Source organism: Lipotes vexillifer, unplaced genomic scaffold (assembly GCF_000442215.2).
Source record: "Lipotes vexillifer unplaced genomic scaffold, Lipotes_vexillifer_v1.1 scaffold361, whole genome shotgun sequence".
Lineage (NCBI taxonomy): Eukaryota > Metazoa > Chordata > Mammalia > Artiodactyla > Lipotidae > Lipotes > Lipotes vexillifer.
In genome coordinates, this window is record NW_006787562.1 from 729,339 (window position 1) to 747,805 (window position 18,467).

Consider the following 18,467-nt stretch of genomic DNA (forward strand, 5'->3'; position numbering starts at 1 on the left):
GTTCTGTTGGTCATAACAAGGCTCAGTTAAAATATCGCCTCTTCAGAGAAGCCTACCACCTGTTTAAGCAGCTCTCTAGCCTAACTTGTGTTCCATGACTCTACTTAGCTATATTTGTAGCATTTAACAGCGATTTGAAATCATTATATTTATTTATTTCTTCACCAGTATACAGACCCAGAGAGTACAGGGACTTGGTTGATTTTGTTCTCTGCTACATCCCCAGGGTCTAATAAAGACGGGTGCTCCGTAAATGCTAGTTGATTGAATTCATCAATGAAATATTAATGCTCCATTCATTTACTGGTGGTGAGGACTGTTCCAGGTAGAAGCAGAAGCATGAACAAAAGCAAAACAGTGAGAGATTGAGAAGCATGTTTATGGCAACTCTGCATAGACTGCTTTGGCTGGAACATAATATGTTGGGTTAGATAAGTCTCAAAACTACTTTTTTGAGACTGAGACCATATTATTGAGAGACTCATATTCTGGGCTAAGTCTGAACTTCAAACAAGATGGGGAGACATTGACAACTTGTTTAAGACAAACAAGTTTCATGATTAGAAACAGTCTTCAAGAAATTGATCTACCCACTGTGTGGCAACTGGATTATAACATGGAGAGACTAATCAGAAGGCTAAAGACATAATCCAGTGAAGAAAGAAGAAAAATGGGGACAGATTCAAGAGTCATAGTGGCGGTGAAATCAAGAGATTATAGCATTGGATGGAGAGGTTGACAGAGTCTGAGGAATCAAACCAGACATGACATTTTGAGAGGGAGTGATTCAACAGAAATAAAGTGAGGGATAAGCAAAGGGTTTAGTAGGAAGGGTGGCTGTTTTTGATATATTCAGCCCCAAATGCAGAAGCTATCATCTTGGGGAAAGGGTAGACACTGGGGAGAAAAAGGGGCAGATGGGGTCACAGAGATGCCCAGTGGTGATGGTGGGGAGAACATAGCATCACAAAGCTAAGGGCTCTTACGGAGAGGTGTGAAGTTTCTCTCTTAGAATCTTAGGCTACAAGAAATAAGAACATAATATTTGCTGATGAGAAATCCATCATAACCCTAGAGAAACTAGTTCATTAGGATAGTTAGGGTGGAAACCATATTTTAAGGTATTCAGAACGATCTTGGAGTAAGGAGGAAGAGGTAGTAAGTGCAGCTTAAGTAATTTTATCAAAGCTAATGAACTACTCAGATTCTGGACTCCATGTTTACCCTTATGAGCTTCCCATCTCCCCAAACTCCTGCTTGTCAGTGTCTGGAGTGCAGATTAAATGGAGGGCTTGCATTAGATGTTCTCTGCCCTTCCTTGGAGCTCTGACACCTCCAGGTGCTTTACCAGATGGCTTAGGGATGGCTGGAGCTTATCCCACTTGCGAGAGAGAGAGAGAGAGAGAGAGACTCTGGCCTAATTAACCACCTCAATTAACAAATGGACTTTGGCACAGAGCTAAGATGAAGTTCTTTGATTTAACATTTCCTTCACATATAACTTAAATCTCAGAATTCTTAAGTTTTATAATCAAAGACTTGGAAGGGGATCTAGAATCTGTCTAGTTCATTTCCTTCCCCTGTGAAAGAATGAATATATGTACACAGACACACACAGTCACACAGACAGACGCACATACACACCTCTCCTGCCATCCTTAGAAGCAGCAGAAACAACTCTTGATTATTCTGGAGCCAGGACAGGAAGAATAGCCAATGCCATCACCTCTTTCTTAGGAATGCCCTAGGAAGCCTTACCCTTTTCCTCTGCTATGCTCTGTGGCTTCCACGTCCAGTGGCTGTCTTGCCTTCGGCAGCATGTGCATCTGTCAACCCTTGACTTGCACATGCAACATGGTGCAGACAAGCCAGCATCTGCTCGAAGACAGCCTGCTCTAGCAGTGACCTGATTTGCAAGAAATTTTTTCAGAGCCCCTCCTTCTCCTCAGCCTAGACCAAGATTCTCAATCTAACTTGCCCATGTGGCTGTTTCTTCACATTATGCAGCGGATCATACTCCTGTCTGGCTTCTTTCCAACTTACCTATTTGAGTTTACATGTCACCTCCTTGGAGAGGTCTTCCTTGACCACTTAATCCAAAGTAGGTGTTGTCTTCTACAATAGTGATTTGTCACTACATCCTATTTTCCTCTGACCATAGTAACAATCTCTATTACAATTTTTTATACGTAAATGTATTTATTTCCTATCTCCCTGTAGAACATGTGCTCCATGGAGACCAAGACCATATCTACCATTCTCCAGTGTTCCCTCAGGGCCTAGCAAAGTGTGGAACATACAGTAGTTGCTTGTATTGGTCAGCTATTGCTCCATAACAAACCACCCCAAATTCAATGGTATATAACAATGAGCATTTACTATTGTGTTCACAGTTCTGCCAGTCAGCTGAGATGGCTTTGCTTCAGACTTCAGTCTGTGGGTTGACGGCAGCACCTCTGTTTTTTTTGCATTTCTCATTCTTCTGGGAGCAGCAGGCCCTCTGGGGCATGTTCTTCTCAGGGCTTCTGCTTGAAACATGCCTAATAATATCCCATTTGCCAAGGCAAGTCACATGACCAAACATAACATTAGTGGAGCAGGGAGATATACTCTTCCAAGGAGTTTGGGGAAGAGATGAATAGATATACGCTTCCAAGGAGTTTGGGGAAGAGATGAATAATTACCAAATAAGAATTTAATCTACCATGATGCTCCATAAATGTCAGTGGTTGAATAAATGAATGCCCTCCCCTAGACCAGTTGACCTTTCTAGCTAAACAGTTTTCCAGTCATTACAATCCTGTGTTTTATCAGCATTAGTTTTAGAATTTCAGTCCATGGTGAATCCATGACCTAGTGTGATAAAAACCATACCACTCTCTTCTCCTTGGACAAGGACTAATTTAAGATCTCTGCCTGTTTAACAGAGGTTATAGCCTGTTTAATTTCAACCTGGCTCTCTCTATCCCCCGTCTTGAGGCATAGGGAAGGCTTCATTCCTGCCAAAAGCTAGAAGAGATAGAACCAATTAGAAGAGCCTACCATCTGGTGGTTTGGGCTCATCAGAATTGCAGCCAAGATTCCAACTGGGACTGTTAAAGAGTTTGTGCCCAATAGCTTGAGTGTCTGAGTAGAGCAGGGAATGTCTTGGTCACTGGGAAAGAGAAGAGGTGCCTCAAGATCACCAGATATCTTAGGGCTGACAGCCTCAACATTCTGTCAAAGAGTGGTCAGAAGGGACACCCTCAGCCACACCCACGTGGGTGGACAACACTTCCTAAAACTGTTCCATGAACACGGTTTGCTCCTGGCTGAGCGGGGATTAGCGAAGACTCCTCATAGCTTTGACTGACTCATGAGTCTGCCTGCACTGACCTCTGATCTTGCCTTATCCACCAGCATCCCTTGTATGCTTTCCTCTCATTGGTGGGTCCTCTCTGCCTTAGCATGTTGACCCTTGGTCTAGCTCCAGCCTCTCTGAATTTGCCCCTTCTGAATTGATGTGTGTGGGAGAACATCTGTGTTTTTTTCTTGCCTACTGAGCATCTAATGTCCATTGTTTTGGTAATAGCATCCTGACTTCCTTTGGAGGAATTACTGCTCCCCCAGGTCCACGTAGTCTGGATAGACTGAATGAAACCAACAATCCATTTGGTACTTCTCACTGCCCCAAGCTCTAAGAATGACCATATGACTAGACATAGAATGACCTAAAGAAGATAATATGCAGGCCACTGTGTCATGTTCAGAAATGAGCATGTGTCCTGATTTTTATTCATTGACATCAGACCTAGGACTTTTGTGGAACTGAGGGCAAAAGAGACGTTCCCTTTCCATTGGACTTTGAGATGGGCAGGTGTAGGCTGGCTGTGCCAGGATCTGACACATGAGTATAAAACCAATTTAGAGAAAAGCTAAGCCCCAAAATCTAGAGGGTCTATCAGCAGCCTGATGATATCATTCAAGCCCCTGAATCTAGCTGTACCTGAAGTCAAAACTATCCAGTTAGTTTTCTATCACTTGTCACCAAAAGAGTCCTGACTACTCACTGCCCAAATGGGGTTGCCCCTTTGTCCCTATAAGCAGTAATTTCTTGAGCCAAAAACACTGTGTTAATAGACAAAATACCTAGTTAATTATATTACCCTGCATTTTTCTAGCACTTCTGAATTTTATTTTTGCATTTCTGAATTTTTAAAGCTCTTTCATGTAAGTAATGGCATTTGCCTATTCTAATAACCCTGAGAATATGGTATTATCACCCCATATTATACATCTGGAAACTAAACTGGACACAAAGATTTCTCAAGGTCATACAAGTCAATGTGAAAGCTGGCATTGAACAACTTATTTCAATTCCTGTATATGCCTTTCTATTAAATCTCATTGGAAATTGTCCCCACTGGTCTCTAATGCTCTTACAATCAGAATGATATATACAAATAACTAAACTTTTATTGGGATGATTATCATAGCATTATTTTTAGGAAAAAGCATTTGGAAGTAAACTAGATATCCAATAACAGGCAATAGATGAGGTAAGTTAGGGTATGTGTGTATGTTGAGCTTTTAAGAAGACATTAAGATGAATGTGTGATGTTCAAAGTAACACGTGTTACGCTGAGTAAAAAAATCATGTTCTTAGCTAGTAATATAAATATACTCTTAATTTTTTAATTGATATATTCAGAAAAAAGATGGGGAGTTTACCCTTAATATTATAATTACACAAATTTTATTTTGTTTGGTGTTTGTGTCCACATGGCTTTCTATAATATGCATGCTACTTTTGTACACGAAATAAAAGCTAGTCTCAAAAAGTTCATTTCCATCCTAGGGATTCCATGTAATGACATTAGCCTCCAGCTGCCTCCGTAACCCCGATTTTGCCTGCATTCCCTGGGATCTGGACCTCCCGTGACCTTGGGCTTCCCTGTGCACTTGGAACAGCAAGCTGTGATACACCAAAGTCATGGGAGTGGTCGGGCATAGAAAGAGATTTCCAGTAACCTCTGTACACTGCACACCCTGACTGCAGCTGCCACGGAGCAGCACAGGTCCCTTGAAAGGGCACAGGGCTGTGTTACACAAGAAGCAGGCACTGACACCGGGGGAGGAGGGCTACTGCCACAGGAGGGGAGCTATAGCATCCACAAGGGAGTAGGCAGACACAGCAGACAGTGAAATGAAGAAAGCCCTCCCAGCCCGCACATGTCTAGGGATGGAACCAGAAACCCAAGCCATTGCCCCCTCACTCCCCTGAGAATTCAGCTTCCTCATCTGTGAAAAAGGGAGAATAAAATTACCTACTTGATGCCATTTTGTTGAGTGGAAAGTTGATTTGAAATTAGCAATCATTTACTCCTTCTCACAATAACCACATATCAGTGGTACAATTATTACCTTCATTTGAAAGCAACTGTGGTTCAAAAAAGAGAATTGACTTGCCCAAGCCATGCAAGGCATCCATGGCAGAGCCAGGCCTTGAACCGGAAATCCTTTATTTAGAAAATGGAGCCTTATACCTTATTTTGGACCCTGACTGACAGTCATCTAGAAGGAGCTGGAATGAGCTTTTGATTGGACTTATAACTGGTTTTCACCTCCATCACTTTCCAGCTACAGTTATTATAATCGTCTTCCACGGGAATTTACAACACAGCTTGCTGGAACTCTCAGAATTCATAATATCCAAATACTACGCCATAAACAGCAATAATGCAGGCTTATTTTCATCCCTGCCATTGATATTACATAATATACAGCTATACATTCATTCATTCACTCATTCATTCATTCATTTCACTAGCATCACCACACACTATTCTCTGGTGGAGACTGTGATGGGAAGCTAAAGAAAACAAGGTCACTGCTCCCAAGTTGCTTAGTCCAGTGAGGCAGATAAAATAAGGGTCCAGGCAACTAAAACCCTGGGCTAAGTGTGACAGCTGCTACAAGAAAGCTACAAAGGGCTATGGGACAGAGGAGAGTGTGAATGTGGGGGGCTGGGACAAGGGAGAATTAGGAGAGAAGATGATGCAAGAGCTAGGACAGACCAGAGGGACAGGATTTCCATAAGGGAATATGGGAGGTGTAGTGTGTAGGTGGAGGAAACAGCAGTGTGAACTTGAGGACCATTGAGTTGCCTGGTTTGAATGGAGGCCAGGATTCAGTGTAGTGTAACCTTCCCCTCTGATAAATTAAGTGGCGTTCTAGATGATTCTCTGCCTCCGCACACATACTCACCAAATTTCTTGGCCCTCTGCTGGATCAGCTTTGTCTCCGAGAGCACATCTACGGACACACCACAGAGCCACATACAGCATGTGACCCCTACGCCCAGCCAAGAGCTTCCCCTTGCCCCCAGCGTCTGTCCCCTTTCCTTTGCCAGACTCCATCCCAAACTGGGGACGGGAGTAAAGGAACAAAGACATTAGCAAAAAGCCTCCAGGGAACCTGAAAGCGGCAAAGTGTTCTTGAGCCTCTGATTCCCGGTGAGAAACAGACATCTGAACATGGCACTTCTCTGCTTAGAACCCTTCAGTGGGTTTCCCGCAGCTCTTGTGCTAAAGATCAAATTCCATAACAGGGCCCACCAGGCCTGGCCCTTGCCACCGTCCCCAGCCCCATACTCCCGCACCTCTTACCCCCCCATCAGCCCTCTGCCCAGAAAGCTTCTAGAATATTCCTCCTGTTCCCGACACCACATCACCAAAAGCCTTCAGTTCTCAGCTCAAACACCTATTCACCTCTCTGCCCAAAGATGGTTCCTTTGTAATATGCTTTCATTGAATCATGGCCCTTTCTTTCACATCTTTATCCTGATCTATAATGATGCACTCATTTGTATGCTTATTTGACTAATAGCTGCATCCCTTACTAGCCAGTAAGCTCCAGGAGCACAGGGCTGCTTTCTGTTTTCGTTCACAATAGTAAGCACTCCATAAATACCAGTGGAATACTGAATGAATGCACCTGAGGCCCATGGTTGGCTTAATTCCCCTGTATCTGCACACAAATGTAGCTTGGCTGTGCAACTCGGTGGACAGGGTTCAGAGCTTTTCTCAGAGTCTCAATTTGTTCAGTGAGCCTCTGTCCAACCAAAGGCTGGTACAAAAGCTTCTTCTCTTAATTGTGTATTCCTGGAGTTTCCCATGCACTCTCATCATTGAAATATAGCCCTTCAGAAGGACTCTTAGAGGTCATAGGAGCTTCATCGTACAAATAAGCATGGGAGTGGGCCTCTGAAGTAAAACATGAATGACTCAAGAAAACAGTCCAGCACCTGAGTCCATATCTTCAAATCTCAATCCAATGTACTTTTCACTGGTCAGACTTGGTGTGTACGTGTGTGTGTGTGTGTGTGTGTGTGTGTGTGTGTGTGGACACGTGTGTATCTTCCTATCTTCCCATCTACATTCCACCTGCCCTTCTACCTACCTGGTCTGATTCCTCCAACTGGAAGTTTTCCTTCCCTTCTCTCAATGTGTGTGTGAGTGAGAGAAGGGGAGTGCAGAGAACCTCTCCATTATATCAGTTTTTTGTGCATGCCTCTTTTCTCTGTAAAAACCTGAGCCCCTTAAGGGGAGAATCAATGACTAATGCATTTCGTCTCCCCCAATTCCTAGTGTAATGCCTTGTAATGGCAAATGGATTTTATCTCGTGTATCAACTGCAACTCTGACCAATTTGTAGACACTGCCTGGAATGTTCTGGTGAGAGGGAATTTAAAGCCATGTCTAGATTCAGTGGAAAAGAATTCTGTAATCAATGAATGCTGTCTGCAAGGGTATGAGAGGGGGCTGTAATGGTACATATGCTCCATAGGGGGCAATAGTAAAAGTGCTTTGAAGGAACGCATGAACACATAAATGAATCTTAACTGTTTCCCAAATGTCCTATATGACTATCTTGAGCATCTAAAAGAATAGTAATCTCACCCGTCGCAGCAGAAGTCTTCAAACTAATCAGAGGAAGCAATGTTCACACTCTTCTGCGTCAAAAAACTTATGATCATCAATATTATCATAAGAACCAAGAGTCAGGCACAGACAATGTTGGGGCCTGTGTGTCTCAAAGTGAGGGCAGAGGTGAAGGTGGAGAAACCACAATCACACTGTAACATCAGCCAGAGAAATGCAGACATCTGCCATGTACCCGGGAGCTCAGCATGGATGCAAGAGATAAAGTCTGAACTCTCCACCTTGCAAAAATAAATATATGCCGTAGTGGTAGAGATGAGGGGAGGAGAAATACTGTGACCCTACCCGCTCAAAAACCTTCCTCTCATGACACGCCCCAAACCTGCTCCACCCTTCAGTACCTGCTCCAGTTCCACCTCCTGCAAGAAGTATTCCTCATCCACAGCCATCTGCCTCTGCCTTGGAAGTCTTAGCACCTAATCCTGAATCGTAAACTTCACTTCTGTTGGCACTTCTTGTGTTGGGCTCTTTTCCTGCCGTTTCACTTTGTTTGTGTCCATAATGTTCCTCTATCTTAAAAGGGTGAAAGCTCACCGAATTTTGGAGTTTGCAAAGCTGGCTTCACATATTAGTTTAGGCTCTTTTTCACTGGGTAATATGGAGAAGACACTTAATCATTCTCACTCTCAGTAGCATCATCTATAAAATGGAGATAATAACCTCTCAAGATTATTATAAAGTATAAATAAGACAACGTGTGTGAAGTCTCTGGCATATGGTAGGTCTTCAGAATAATCCTTGTTTATCTTCCCAACAGTTTCATTAGTACATAGAGATCAATTTTTTTTTTTTTTTTTGGCTGTGCCACACGGCTTGCAGGATCTTAGTTTTCAGACCAGGGATTGAACCCGTGCCCCCTGCAGTGGAAGCGTGGAGTCCTAACCACTGGACCTCCAGGGAATTCCCTAGACCAGTTTTTTGAGAGCAGGAGTTACATGTCTTTTGTGGCCTCTACTGTTTATTGCAGGGTGAGGAATAGATATTATTAAAATAAAATAATAAAATGGCAGATGCTGAAGTATATAAATCAGGTGTGAGCACATTGGCCTACTTACAGGCCTGGCCAAGTAACATAATTTGTTATACTGGCCACATGTCTGATAAGGAGTGGTCCGGACTTCGGTAAACTTGAGAGATTGTACCTTATACTTAAATCGGTCAGCACTTCTCAGCTCTAGACAGTAGAAGCGGAGCAGGAATGTGGGGCCAGAGTTGCCTGATGCCCTAAGTTTTTCCAAAGAAGCCAGAAATTTGGATCTTTATCCCAAATTTTGAAAAGCATCATGCAGGTCAGGCAAAACAAGTCTCTGGAACTGTTAGTTTGCAGTTCTTAAAATGATGAGGGATGCTCAGGCTAAAGCTAAGAGGCCCTCTGTGTGTTGCCAGCACCCAACATCTTGTTAGAATGCCCTTGGGCTTCTTAAGTAGGTCCACGACAGAGGGAGACCCACTGGAAATAGGCACACTGCATTCCATCTGATTGTTATTTAAGCTCCCAGCATCTATGCTGTGTGACTCTCTGATTCCTGGCAACATTTGTTCATTTGTGTTAAGGGAATAGCCCTGTGCCAGGTGTTCTCAGCAACACCAAACAACAGCTAAACATGGTCTTTCTGAACAGCAATTCACATTCTGGTGGTAGGGTTGACCTCTAAACACACAACACAGGCAACATTGCAGAGCAAATCAACTGGGGCTTAAAAGCTCAATGCTTCCAGGAGCCAGGCAGGTGAAGAAAAGGAGCGAAGTGGGCTGCTCGAGAGAGAAACCATGCAGGTGGGATACTCCCATCCTAGCCAACTGGGGCTACGTAGACCCAGGGTCCAGCATTGCCAAATGGTTTGAAATTTCAAAGAGAGCTAAGATACCCAAATTCCGACGTGCAATTCAATGCTTCTTAAACACTGTGCTGAAAGTGGCTTGGGGATAGCCATTGGGTCACCCCTTCCTCAGCATTTGACAACTGGCAAATGAGAGGCCCAGCATGGAGTGACACAGGAGGTCAGAGCAGGGGAAGGACTAGGTAAAGCGTTCTCTTTTCTTTTGCACACGCTCTCCCCTCTGCCTGGAACACACTTGCCTCATTTCCTTCTGGCTCCCTCACCTTGACCTCCTAGAAAGCTTCCATTTATCAGTGAGACTCAAATCAACCACCACCCTCTGAGAGGCCAACCCCGCTTTTCAAAGCATCTCTAACACTCCCTGCAAGTGACTGCTGTAACACTTACAACGTTACATTTTTAACTTCTCTTTATAGGATGGTTGGTTTCACTAGGGATAAAGTCCTCCAGGGTGGGAACATGTCTTACTTTTGTCTACATTTCTTGTGCTTAGCACCACACCTGGGCTTGGTTAAGGGCTCAAAAAATGCTTGCTAAAGGAATGCGAGGTTTCCCAAGAGCTTCGTCAAGTGGGATGCCCATATTAACTGCTGCCAAATCTCCCCAGGGCCAGCTCTTGAACATTCTGATTCAGGAAGTCTAGAGTCTGCCCCTGAATCTTGCTTTAAACAAGCTCCCTGGGTGAATTTTCTGTGCGCTGAAGTTTGAGGATCTCTAGGCTAAACTGTAACTCCCACAGGGAAAGAAGCTGTGTCTTCTTTGTTGGCCATGATATTCCTAGCACCTGGCACTGTGCTGGGCATACAGTGGAAATTCAGCATGTATTTGCTGAACAAATAAATGGATGAATAAATGAAAAGTAAGGATTAAGTTGCAACAGTGCTCCTCAGAAATCTAATAGGAACCCCAATTAGTATTTCATCTGTCCCTTTATTTATACTTACCATAAAGACACCAAGATAAGCTGAACAGCTGGTCAGTAACTACCATCTCTATGGACAGACCCCTCATCTCCTGCCCTTGTGGGCTTGGAAGTATACTCAGAGGAGATCCTAAAGCATTTGGGTTGCTGATTCAATGACTTTATCCCTTAATGATGGCGGAAAAGGAAAGAAGGAAAGATGGAGTGCAAAGAAGACGCAGAACTCTCATCTTGGCTGGAGGTATTAGCGATGCTCTCCCCTGCATTCCCTACCCTCTAAGGACCAGTCTGCCTTTTTAATGTCCCCTGTTGCTAATACATCTAGCAGGAATAGTTCCTGTTACACTTCCTCTCCTTTCCCTTCTCCACCCTCTGGTGGAGGGATCATGAATAGCAAAATGTATAGGAAAAAAACAAATGACAGGCAAATGATGAAAAAATAAAGATGTGGTTATTTTCTGGAGGTAAGACTTGGAGAGTTAACTTAAGGTTAACTACTAGTCCAGATTTCAGAAAAGCACATGAAATTAAATCTCAGTAAGATGCTTTCTTAGTTTTCAATAAATGATTAGTTAAGGCATCATACCTAAAACCTCTCTGCCCCCTTCGACACTTTTTTACTCAATCCAAATTGGGACAGATGTCAGTTTTCCCAGACCAATGGATCACAGTGGACACAGCCCCAAAGGGTTTGCTAGTCTCAGATGAAAGTTAACAAAGAATCTTACAGGCAGGGTGGAAATTACATTGCCACCATAGCCACCCCAATTGCCCAGTACCCGCTCAGTTCTTAGACACACAGAAGAGTCCCCATTGGACTGTAAGCCATTTAAGAGCAAGGACCTTTTATCATCTCTGTTTTTCCAATGACCATATCAGTTCATAGCACTGAAGAAACGTTTAAAGAATGACCAAATTCTTGCAGCTCTATTTACGATAGCCAGGACATGGAAGCAGCCCAAGTGTCCATTGACAGATGAACAGATAAAGAAGATGTGGCACATATATATATAATGGAATATTACTCAGCCATAAAAAGAAACGAAATTGAGTTATGTGTAGTGAGGTGGAGGGACCTAGAGTCTGTCATATAGAGTGAAGTAAGTCAGAAAGAGAAAAACAAATACCGTATGTTAATGCATATATATGGAATCTAAAAAGAAAAAAAAATTGTCATGAAGAACCTAGTGGTAAGACGGGAATAAAGATGCAGACCTACTAGAGGATGGACTTGAGGATATGGGGAGGGGGAAGGGTAAGCTGTGACAAAATGAGAGAGTGGCATGGACATATATACACTACCAAATGTAAAATAGATAGCTAGTGGGAAGCAGCCGCATAGCACAGGGAGATCAGCTCAGTGCTTTGTGACCACCTAGAGGGGTGGGATAGGGAGTGTGGGAGGGAGGGAGATGCAAGAGGGAAGAGATATGGGGACATATGTATATGTATAACTGATTCACTCAGTTACAAAGCAGAAAGTAACACACCACTGTAAAGCAATTATACTCCAATAAAGATGTTAAAAAAATAAATAAATAAAGAGAGGAACATTTTGGGGGGGAAAAAAAAAAGAATGACCAAATTCATAGAAAACTATACACTGGTATATGGCAGGAATCAAGTTCAAGAACCCATATCCACTCACTTCCGGTTCATTAACCACAGTGGATGACATTGCCTGTATCACATTTCAATCCTTCCAATAAAAGGCCAACAGCCCTATTAGAGATCAAGTCTTAGGTGGTTAAGATAATGGTACAGAAGCACCACCTTTTGCCTTAGAACATTTCCTCCAATTTTTGTCTTTTATTATTTTGTCCTGTCTGTCAACACCTGGACACTAGAATAGCAGTTAACATCTCTTTCCACCAAGCTCTGTTGTAGACGGTTCTCAGCAGTATGAGTGAATACACGTGCCAGCCATGTATTCTTCTAGATTCCCTAAGCAGATAATCCTAGAGTAGTGGATCCCTTTGAGAGGGTGACAAAAGCTATGGAGCCTCTACCCAGGGAATAAATTAAAATATGCACATGCATGCAATAGGTTATGCATAATCTCTGGTGGTTTTTAGATACATTGATGCCCACACCTAAATCCTCGCTTGAAAAATTCTCCTTTAAGCCATATTGAAAGAAATGGGAGGTTATCTAATAACCAAATACCTACTCAATATTATTTTAGCTTTCCAGGGAGATGGTTTCACAGAACTACAATTCAACAGTTAAACTTCAGCTCACTTTTAAGGGTAGTGAGTAACACAGTTGACAAGATTTTCAACCTCAGCATACCAGAATGCAGAATTGCTGTTTTATTTATTCAGTGGGCCACTCCTGTGCAAAATCATGGCTACAGTTTGAAGCATTATAAGGTTTTCTGCCTAGGTGCTTTATCAGGCCACTGCCTTATAAAACTCTGAAAATTCCCTTTTATTTCTTGGGTAATCTCAGTGAAATTGATCAAGTTACCATGGGATCTCTGTATCTATCACAGTGCTCAGAAACATGTACCTTGGGGTCACAAGACCACCATTTACTTCTTGGGTGACCCTGGGCAAGTTATATAACCTGTTGCAGCCTTAGTTTCCTCTTCTCTAAAAGGAAGATAATATAGAGCACTGCAGGGCTCCTGTGAGGATTAAACAAACTAACACATGAAAAGCAATTAGTGCGTTGCAGGGCCACAGTGGATGTTCAATAAACGGTAATGAATGTTACTATAATTGTCCATAAAATACTTATCATAGTTCTTGACACACAGTAAGTCCTCAGTAAATGGAATCTGAAATAATTATAACTCTTCTTTTTATTGAAGTATAGTTGCTTTACAATGTTTCAGGTGCACAGCAAAGTGATTCAGTCATATATATATATATATAACACACACACAAACATATATATATATATATATATATATATATATACACACACACACACACAAACATATATATATATGTATATATATATATATATACACACATATATATATATTCTTTTTCAGATTCTTTTCCATTATAGGTTATTACATGATATTGAATATAGTTTCCTGTGCTATACAGTAGGTCCTTGTTGTTTATCCATTTTATATACAGCAGTGTGTATCTGTTAATCCCAAACTCCTAATTTATCCCCCTCCCCGCTTTTCCCCTTTGGTAACAATAAGTTTGTATTCTGTGTCTGTGAATCTTTCTGTTTTGTAAATAAGATCATTTGCATCATTTTTTTAGATTCCACATATGTGATATCATATGATATTTGTCTTTCTCTGATTTATTTCACTTAGTATAATAAGCTCTATGTCCATCCATCTCGTTGCAAATAGCATTATTTCATTCTTCTTTATGGCTGAGTAATTGGAGTAATTATAATTCTTGGAATTTGCATATACATTTTCTTATGAGTGGTCTTAGGGATAGGGAGAATGCTGAATTCTCAGTTTGAGTGTGTTCAGTTCAAGTCATGGAGAGCTCACTGGGAGGGGAATGTGGGAAAGCAATGAAGGAAATATGGTGCACGCCTTCTGCCATCTACAGCTCAGCAGAAGCCACCATGGCCACCGTGGCACCCAGAGCCTGCAGTGCCAATTTAATCCACTTTCGAGTTGTTCTTGCCTATTCAGCTCACACCTCCATGCCATCAATTCCTATCTGAGCTTAATCCCTGGAGGGAAGATGTCTCTACTGATTAAATTTTATGCTTTCACCTGTCTTCAAATGGCAATCATGCCACCACACAGGTTTCCTTTTCAGCCCTAGTTGTCAGAAAAACTCAGAATGGTGTTTGTTGCCCGTATTTTATAATGCATTCAGTTCAGACGGCAGAAATTGGCCTCTCCTTTCTCCTTCTTGGGATCACCTCTGTTCTGTTTTGTGCTCAAAGGCCATCCTAAAAACCGTGTAAGCCATCCATCACTTCAAAGTATTTTGGAAATAATCAAGGCATCAATTTTTTTTTTTTTTCCCGGTACGCGGGCCTCTCACTGTCATGGCCTCTCCCGTTGTGGAGCACAGGCTCCGGACGCGCAGGCTCAGCAGCCATGGCTCACGGGCCCAGCCGCTCCACGGCATGTGGGATCTTCCCGGACCGGGGCAAGAACCCGTGTCCCCTGCATTAGCAGGCAGACTCTCAACCGCTGCGCCACCAGCGAAGCCTGAGGCATCAATATTTTACAATAATTATTGGTCATTTCTAAAAATGGGAAACCAAATAGACACCTTCTCAGCTATCCTTCCTTATCAAGCTGTAGTGACGTTTTCTCCTTTTAACTGTGCACAGGAAAGGCGTAAGCACTTTAAGCCACATTTTCTAAGTCAGAACCTTTTATTCTACGCCTGTCAGAAGTTTCTTAAGTGTGAAACTCTCAGTGGAACCAGAAAACCTCTGTGAGGTGTAGGGGAGATTCAGTCAACCCCAGTCCTCGTCGTGCTGGCATTTAAAGTTATCTGGCAGTGAAAAAGCAAACCCATTCTATGAAATGCTACAGGATCGAACATACCAACTGATGGAATCACTCAGAAGGCCCTGGACTTTTTTCTTGGAGGGCTTTCTGTTACAAATACAGATGACACCTCGTCATTTTTTGCAACATCGCCACCTACGTACAGGCCCTCCCTTCATTGGTCGATCGCAGAAAGAAATCTCAAAAATAGAAGCAATTACTTACATCTATAGGTCATCTCAAAGCTGTCACTGATGTTCACAATATCAATCTGGGGGAGCAGCTTTGGGGGCTCTGTGAGTTGCGACAAAGCAAATCTAAAAGCGGCATGTTCCTGTGACTGCTGGTTTGGAAATAATCCCCCTGTGAGGAAAGAAAATGCAACATGGTATCTGGGCTAGAGACCGGTTTGATTCCTCAACAACCCACCCCAGATGGGCCCTTTTCTTCTCCCCAGTCCGTACTCACTAGGTGTTGCCCTTAGTAGTGGGGATCAGAATTCACGCAGACTCAACTGGACCCTGAGGCTTCAAGTTCCACAGATGAGCTTTTATGTGACAAGGACCCTAACATCTGTCACTGACCAAATATTTGATTGTTCACCCCTCAACTCAGTTCAGGTCAGAGAAAACAGGAGCGTTTTGGAGTTTTTCTTCCTCCTTTCTCGTGCAAGCCTCTCAGGCGGCCTGTGCTCTTGCGTGTACGTAAACCCTAGCCGTGCCTGATTTTTCCTGTATCGGACCCACTCCTCATCATAGAGCCTCACAGGAAGCAGTGCTAATACATGTCACAGAGTAAACTCTAGCTCTGGGAGCCTGTGAGCTTCTCCAGCACTATAACCCTTCGCTTTGACTTTGACCCTTGTAGTCTCTGACCTAGCAAGACCTGTATGACAATCCTCTAAGCTTTATTCAGTTCCTCTGAAAACTGATTTTCTGCACACAGTGTTTTGCTGCTTCTTTCACCACTCATGATCCCAGGAACGACTTGTTACATAAGGGATTGCCATCGTGTTTATTTGCCTGGGAGAACCTTGGGCTTCAAAGCCCTGGGGGCTTAAGGATATCTAGAGGATGCAAACATTCTATTCTAGTAAAAAGCAGAGCAAAGGGGCCTGGTGGGGCTCCTGTTCCAAGAAACAAGAGTACACGCCTTACCTTTGTGTTTACTGTGGACACATAAATAAAAACACATTTCTGTGAAGTAAAGTCAGCAGTTTCCAGAGACTGAACTCTAATGAATGTTTACATAGAAGTTGATCTCAGATTCCTTAGGAATCCCAATCCCAATGTGACACACTTCTCACTTCTTATGCAGTAGATATGTATTTGTTTTGAACAACCAGTAAACAAATTGTAAGGCTTTTGTTAGAGGCAGTACAAGTAGAATCAAGTACTATCTGGTGGCCGCGATATTTTCAGCATGTGTTCTACAATTGAACGTTTCAACCTTTTATGTGAAAACAAAAACAATGGTTCAATCAGTTGAACAAACAAGTTGGGGCAAAATATGATGAAAAATCTGCAGAGGTACATAAGCAAGCATCTCTACGTATACACAAAACACCCTGTGCATTTGTGTATCCACGGCAATATACACAAATACACTTGGAGAAAGCAAGTCCTCATATCTTAAGTATTTCCAATCAGCAAAGTATGGGCAATACATATGCACCAACGTAAAGAGGAGCCACACATAAGAGCAAGTGATTTATACATGGTCATATGCCTCCATTTTAAAGGACAAAAACAAAAAAATTCTTCTTGATTCTGATGCTCCCCCCTCCCCCCCCAGATGACCACACCCCAAACACTTCCCTGCTTCCTCCTCCCTTGCAATGAATGAAAGAGAGCGGTTGGGGGTGGGGAGGTAGGTGGCTATAGGCTGGGCTGCAAGAGAAGCGTCCCCAGAGGCAGGAAGTTTTGTTTTGCGTCTAAGGCACTAACACACACATACAGACACACTTCAGAATGTAGCTTAACAGGTGTCAGGAAACAAAGCAAGTTACTCCATGGCTGTTGTAGCCACCCTCAGAGCCAGCACACTGGAGAGGCCAAAGGAGACTGATACTGCCGCACATATGTGCCCAACAAAAGACCACCTGCACCACATCCCCCCACAAACACACGCACACAAGAGACACAAACTCCTAGGAACGTGAACTTTCCCTAGTGGAGCAAGGTCCGTGTCAGGGGAGAGAAATCAGAACCCAGACCCACCAAGATGCCTCCAAGCAAAGCAGCTTGCTGGATTCCGGGACATAAACAGCCCTGAGATGCTGGTCATACTGAATCCCCGAGCCCTTGTGGACACACGTTGTTATTGGTGTTACTGCTTCTGTTTGTTTCGCTTTCACCCGTTATTATTACAAGGAGCAATAGCTATCGGCTGCCCCATCAATACAGGGAGGGCGAGGGTCCTTTGAGGAGCGTGACAACCAGGAAGGGGAAATGGGGAACAGAAAAGCATGCAGCATGTTGAAACCTGTCTCCAAGTTGAGAGGCTGGAGCTCAGTGATGGGGAAAGCTAAGAGGAGGGAAGAGGAGCGTGTGGATGTGTGTGTTTGTGAAAGGTAGACCGTGTCTGTGGATGGAGAAATCTAAGAGGAGTGGGAGATGGAAGGAATAGGAAAAAAGGCAGGCTCGGAAGTTCCAGAATCGGAGGAGTGGGGACCACCAGCCCAGCATGGCAGACAGCAGACAGCAGGCAGCTAGAAGAGTCCAGGGCAGGAGAGAGAGCCCCCTTCACCTAGAGTGGGGGTCCTTTTTAGCATTATTTTAGTGGCTGCAATAAAGCCAGCATCCTTCATTCTTTCTTTTAGAGGGTCTCTTTCCCCTCCCCCAGGTGAGAAATCACCACCTCTCTCAAATGTATATGTGCATATTTAATCCATAATCACACACACCACACATATTTACATAAACAGGTGAAATCGGGCACCATCTACCAAGCCACGGAGTTAACTCCTTAAACACCCACCACCCCTTTCCTTGTTACAGCCTGATTTTATTTTCCTCCAAAGCAGTGGGTCCTCCATTTCACATGCTCATGCCTAGAATGTGAGTGGTGTGTGAGGACCTGTGTCTGCCTGTGTGTGTGTGTGTGTGTGTGTGTGTGTCTGTGTGTGAGCACACTTCCCTTCTCTGCCCAGCATCCCATCCAGAGAAGACCCCTCCCCATGCCGGCGGTCCAAGTCTTCACATCACCGGACAGCTTTGCATAGACAGCCAAGCAAGACAGCCCGTAGTGGGGCTGGGGGGAGGGGACACAGACCCCCCCTCCCC

At 43.4% G+C, this 18,467-nt stretch overlaps 1 protein-coding gene across 6 annotated transcripts in view; it reads right to left on the reverse strand.

Annotated features, from left to right (window-relative positions):
• GRIA1 (glutamate ionotropic receptor AMPA type subunit 1) overlaps positions 1-18,467 on the reverse strand; it is a 313,635-nt gene that overhangs the window by 293,576 nt on the left and 1,592 nt on the right. For 3 of the 6 annotated variants that reach the window (XM_007460314.1, XM_007460311.1, XM_007460312.1), the window contains exon 2: positions 15,409-15,546. In XM_007460314.1, the coding sequence (XP_007460376.1) occupies positions 15,409-15,546 (138 nt within the window). Of the gene's footprint in view, positions 1-15,408; positions 15,547-17,143; positions 17,193-18,101; positions 18,136-18,467 lie in introns of those variants that run through there. The other 3 variants (XM_007460315.1, XM_007460316.1, XM_007460313.1) reach the window with 2 other exon arrangements.